Source organism: the organism of the source record quoted next, unplaced genomic scaffold (assembly GCF_019419815.1).
Source record: "Pyrus x bretschneideri cultivar Hongxiangsu unplaced genomic scaffold, Pyrus_bretschneideri_v1 Contig81, whole genome shotgun sequence".
In the NCBI taxonomy this organism is placed as follows: Eukaryota; Viridiplantae; Streptophyta; class Magnoliopsida; order Rosales; family Rosaceae; genus Pyrus; species Pyrus x bretschneideri.
Genome location: NW_025999822.1, coordinates 956,152 through 962,187, shown reverse-complemented (window position 1 = coordinate 962,187; position 6,036 = coordinate 956,152). Strand labels below are relative to the sequence as shown.

The window sequence follows — 6,036 nt, the reverse complement described above, 5'->3', positions numbered from 1 at the left end:
TCCCAAGTTATTTAAACCATCTACACTCGTAGTCATGATCAACTAGTGAATGTGTTCACAAACACACTTCCTTCAGTTCCTTTTCAGCGTCTCCTTGACAAGCTTGGCTCGATCTAGCTTAAGGGGAAGTACTGGACGATATGGGCTGAGATATAGGTTGATTGATACCCATGCTGCCAATTTTCAGTTTCCTCTTTCCATGGGATTCATTATTAGGCCTAATCCCTTAATTTGAGAAAGATTGACAGTTAGATGACTTGTTGATAGTTGTGTGATACCTGCTTGCTGCACTCCCTTAATTTAAGGAGTGATAACTTTAGGGTTTACCCTGTTAGTAAAGTTTGTCAAGGGAAGGTTGCTTGTATCTATCTCCCTCACTTTATATATACCTTCTTGTACATTCTTTCAATCTATGAAATATAAATTTAAATCAACTTAAATTTCCACAGTGGCATGTCGTGGTCCTTTTTTAGATATAAAAAAACCTTTATATTCTAAAAATCATCTTATTGAGCCACATTATTGATAGCACATTGTGAAGCTTAGCCCATTCTCCCACCTTCTTAGCATATATAATATTGTTTGTTAATAAAAAAACCTTTTTATTCTTCTAATACGGTTGCTTGCGAGTCTGGTATTTTGCATGCATAGATGAGCTTTTCTTTACTACAACCCCCTCTCTCTTTCTCTGCGCACAAACACATAGGCACAATGGCTAGAACTGAAGCAACTACTTTACTACATACTACTCGAATCCAAAGGCCTTGCTTTTACTCGAGTAGCTTGTCGAAAAATAAGAAGTCAGTCAACTCCTTTTCAGGAGCTGAAGGTGAATTATGTTATATACTTCCAAATTCAATCACTAACTACTCCATGCTCATCTCTGATGATGTTCTAAAACGTTCTAAAGCCATCAGTGACCTTCATGAAGCTTGCCTCAACTTGGGCTTCTTCACAGTACGTACATACCTCCCTCTTCCTCCTTGATTAGTTGTCTACTACTTTACTTACCATATATCACCATGAGTAGTTGTGAGAAGTTAAGCCCTTGAGATAATATTTCCGGCCAAGGTTCCAAAAGTGGCATTTAACTGTAAAACTATCTAGAGCATGTGTGATACAATTTACAAGATTTGACAAGAAAAGCCAAACAAGAATTCTAGACTGCACATAAGATGAGAGAGGGTGCAAGGCACACTATTCCAACTCCGACAACAAAAATAGTAGTACCATTGGCAGTTGCCACATACTTTCTATGAGGATGTGTCATAGATTGAAAAAAGGTTTATCATACGTCATATCATCCTTTGCATCAGATTCCAAAATCCAACATGTGTTCTCCATTGCAATAACACACGATTACACAAGAAGAATGCACACGAGACCTACCTGCAGCAGAATACTCCTACACGATAGTGCAATTGCTTAAGCACAACATTTGTACTTTGTACATGGTTGTAATTGTACACCGTACACAAAGGTAAAATTGCTGTTTCACACGCTGCACCAAGGCAAGCAAGCAGCGGCAGCAGATTTTTTTTCCTTGTTCTTTTTACTGTTTGACATACGCCGCAATCCAGTCACAGAACGACACGGAACTATTCTTGCAGTAGAGGAATGCACATATGGGACACTTACCTTGCTCGAATTCCTTAAAGTACATGTTTATGTTGATAGTATCTTCCAATCGAACCGTCCAATCCCGACTTGACTTCTAACTTCAATCCTAAGACTAGACACAACTTAAAAAACACAAGCAAGCTTCTAGTTTTTTGTACCAGGAAAACTCAATACACAAATTGCACCATCGATTTCCGCCGTTGAAAATTTTAACGCAAAGAACAAAATATAAGGAAAAAATAAAATAAAAATAGAGCACAGCAATGCAAGTAAGTTCCACCCATATTAAAAAATAACGCAATGTTCACATACTAGTACTACACATAAATATATTCTGCCTAACATTTTCCTTTAAAATAAACAAATTGTTGTATAACATAATGAGTTATGTTAGGAAGATTATATTTTGTGAACCGCATTTAATTACATTATCACTCTAATACAAATAAATCTCACATAAAAGGAAATTTAAATGTAATCTAAATTTATGTATAGGTCATAGCATTCTTCTTAACGACATAAACAGATAGTGACATTCAACCAAAAAAAAGAAAAAAACAGATAATGACAAAGCGTCCCATGAAACATGTGCAGGCATATCTCCTTACGTCTTTTATACCTTCCGGACGCGAAAAACGTGCTTAGTGCTGGTCCCTCCTTAATTTTTCACAAGTTATGTGTGTTTATACGAAGTTATCCATGTTTATTCTATAAAAAGGGTCGCTTGTGAGCCTGCTTTTTGCATACATAGCTGAGCTTTTCTCCACTGCAACTATTCTCTCTCTCTCTCTCTCTCAACACAAACACACAGGCAAAAATGGCTGGAACTGAAGTAACTACTCCACTGCTTTCTACTCAAAGCCAAAGGCCTTACTCGAGCAGTGTGTCGAAAAATAAGAATTTGGTCAATTCCTTTTCAGGATATGAAGGTGAATCATGTTATATACTTCCAAATCCAGTCATTGACTACTCCATGCTCATCTCCGGTGATGTTCTAAAACGTACTAAAGCCATCAGTGACCTTAACGAAGCTTGCCTCAACTTTGGCTTCTTTACAGTACGTACTTACATCCCTCTTTCTCCTTGATTGGTTGTCTGCAACTTTCCATACCATATATATATATATATATATATATATGTATGTATATATATATATATATATATATATCACAACACACATTTAGCTAGAAGGAGGATGATTAGTTGTATTGAACTTGATGATTTTGCAGGTGACGAATCATGGGATCCCGGACAGCCTGATGGGGAGTGTTATGAATTGGCTTTCCAAATTTTTTTATCAGAATGACGAGGAGAAGCGACGATATGAGACAAATGATTCGAAGGATAAAATCAGATTCCGGTGGGGTGGCAGAACCCAAAGAGAGCTTCTCCACATGAGAGCACATCCCACCTTTCATTGCCCAACAAAGCCTGCCAATTCCACGTAAACAAGCATGCTTCTATCAAACATACTAACATACCATATTGGCTATGCATGCATGCATTCACTTTTGAACAAAAAGGAAACCTCATACCATCAATACGAAATTAGAATATTTTAAACTTAACTAACATGTAACCCATGTTAATGTGTACAATAATACTTTTAGTACACACAAAATTGATACACACTTTCTAATAGAGGTATGCCGTATCATTATATGTGGAACCCACTTATATTAAAGAGTGTTAGCAAGTGTGTCAGTTGTGCGTCTTTAAAGTATATTTACCTAATTTACGTCTTTAAGGACCATTTACCTAATTATCATCTGATGTTAATTAGCAGGGTTTTACAAGAGTATTGTGAGAAAATGCGAGAAATGGGAGTCCAATTACTTAGAGGGATTTCAAAATCCCTAGGGCTTGAAGAGGACTACATAGAGAAGAAAATGAACCTGGAATCTGGCTATAATGTTTTCGGACCAAATTACTATCCGGCGCTGTCGCATTCATCGGACGACAAGCATCAGATTGGCCAATTCCCTCATCGTGACCCTGGCTTACTTGTCCTCCTTGCTCAAGACGTTGATGGGGGACTTCAGATTGAGCACCAGAAAAAGTGGTTCAATGCAAACTTTCCTCCGAGTTCCATCTTTGTCATTGTTGCTGACCATATAGAGGTGCATTTAAATTCTTCTCCACGAATAAACGCTATCTAATTCACAACACTTTTAACGCGAATGCTACAAAGTTCAACATTTCTCCCAACTTTCTCACTTGATAAAATTAAAGTGTTTAATCCAAATCTAATCACATGTGTTAAGACTAAACCAAACACGTGGATCAATTACATGGAAAGACTAACAATACATACGAAAAATTATAGTGTTTAACCTATGGGAACTACGTATACACTTTTTGTTTTTCTCTTACACACTTCTGTCTAATCATGTCTATTATTTTTTGTTTGATTTATTTAATCCGACAATATTTAGAAAGAGAGGTGTGTAGAAAGAGGAAAAAGGGTGTGGTTGTGATCGTTACTATAATCCTATTTGGTTCATTCATTAAAACTTTTGTGCTATGTTTTATTTTGCGTGATATTACTTGGACACACAAAACTAAAATATTGTCTAATAAACATAAGACTCACATATAATGTTATAACACACTTGTATTAGGAAGCGTGTGTCAATAAATATATCAGTTGTATATGTTCAAATAGTTTTATTGTTTTATTTTTAATAATTGGGGAAAAACTTCTTGGGTTGTTCATGAATATGATGCATGGCATGCATAATGCAGATTCTGACCAATGGGAAGTACAAGAGCTTGTTGCATCGGGTGGCTTTGACCAACGAAGTGGAAAGGAAGAGTTTACCCTTCTTTTTTGGACCATCATTAGAAGCAACTGTGAGGCCTGCACCCGAGTTTGTAGACGAGCACAACCCACCCTTTTATCGTGAAATGACTTATAAGGACTACTTGGAATCCAATAAGCACCATGTGATTGAAGCCAGAGCAAACTTGAATCAGATTCGAATCTGATCTTAAGTCTCAACTCAAAGAGTTAGACCAGTTGATGGTACATTTACCTTTTCATAAGTAAGAGTTTCTTACTTTCCTCCTACAATGAGAATAATATTTTGATTAATCTTTAATCTTAAATAAAATTAGAAATAAATATCCATTTAGACCAGTTGGCCACGGTAATGAGGGCTAGTTTGGTATTGATGTACTTAAAAAAAAAAAACAGCTTATGTTGTGCTGTGAGAATAAACAGTTGTAAAATAAAGTTGTTGAGTATTTGGTTAACTGTTTTTTTTTTTGTTGTAAAAGTGCTTTTAATATATATATATATATATATATATATATATATATATATATAAAAAGGAGTGTTTGAGTGTTTAGTAAACTTTTATATAAATTGCTTTGAATATGTTTTTTTTTTTTTTTTTTGGTTCAGAATAAAACTTCATTAATGAAAGGGAGATACAGTTTGTGCTAGAAAGGCCTAAACCTAAACAGAGCACAAAGCCGTACACAACAAAACAAACATAAACTAGAAGACAAGCCCAAAAAGGAAAGCTACGACCCCAGCCACAAAAGGGGGCCCACACAGATTTAGGCTCGTAGGCTACAAAAGAAATAATAATCAGTAAAACTCTAAGCTCCAGTAGCCAAAAACCAGTCACCACCACTGCAACTGCTGCTACCTTTGCAAAGGAAGACATCACATGAAACTGAAAAATGGATCCGAACCGAAAACTAGATCTGAGAGTATTGCGTAGAATCAATCCACTAAGGGGCAAAGCCTCCATAGCCACACTTGCAAGAAAAATCACCAAACGTAACATGAGGAGAGGGAGGGCAAAGTGGGTATGTAAAACACCCTCGTTCTAACGTGAATCGTTCCACACTTCGCCCAATTTTTCCGATAAGCCAAATCGACATTAGGCTGTGTGGGTTAGTTATTGTATCAAAATAGAGCCCAACACTCCAAGATCTAATTCATGGTTATGAGTTGGAAAAGATCAAGGGCAGGAAGAGGGAGGTAGGAGAAAATGGTGTAATGGGGAAGGATGAGAAGGATGGCGGTGACCGGTAATTGATTAAGGAAAGGGTACAAAACTGAGACAAAAACTCAGATAGATGAGACAGAGCTCAAATAAAAGCATAGGTAAAGAAAAGTAAAGGAAGAAAAGAAGGAAAAGTAGAAGAAAGCAGGAGAGATTGAGGACTGCCACCGACCCTAAAACCAAAGGCTAGGGCCAGTGGCTAAGCAAGGTTTTCTTTTGGGAATTTTCTTTGAGAGAGAAAGGAGAAAAAAAACTCTTGGATGCTTTGAATATGTTAAATGACTAAAAATAATATGTAGACGCAAAAATTGTAATTTTGTGAAACTTGCCATTTAAAAATTTGATAAATGGGCAATGATTACCTGATTTAATAAAAAAACACACTTTCTTTATAAGC

At 36.4% G+C, this 6,036-nt stretch overlaps 1 protein-coding gene across 1 annotated transcript; it reads left to right on the top strand.

Moving 5' to 3' along the window:
* Positions 1-2,406: 2,406 nt before the first annotated feature.
* LOC103938104 (2-oxoglutarate-dependent dioxygenase 19) lies at positions 2,407-4,807 on the top strand. Its single transcript, XM_009348106.2, has 4 exons — positions 2,407-2,677; positions 2,850-3,064; positions 3,407-3,740; positions 4,366-4,807. Exons 1-4 carry the CDS (start codon positions 2,438-2,440, stop codon positions 4,606-4,608), a joined length of 1,032 nt encoding a protein of 343 aa, XP_009346381.1. The 5' UTR covers positions 2,407-2,437; the 3' UTR covers positions 4,609-4,807.
* The last annotated feature ends 1,229 nt before the right edge of the window (positions 4,808-6,036 follow it).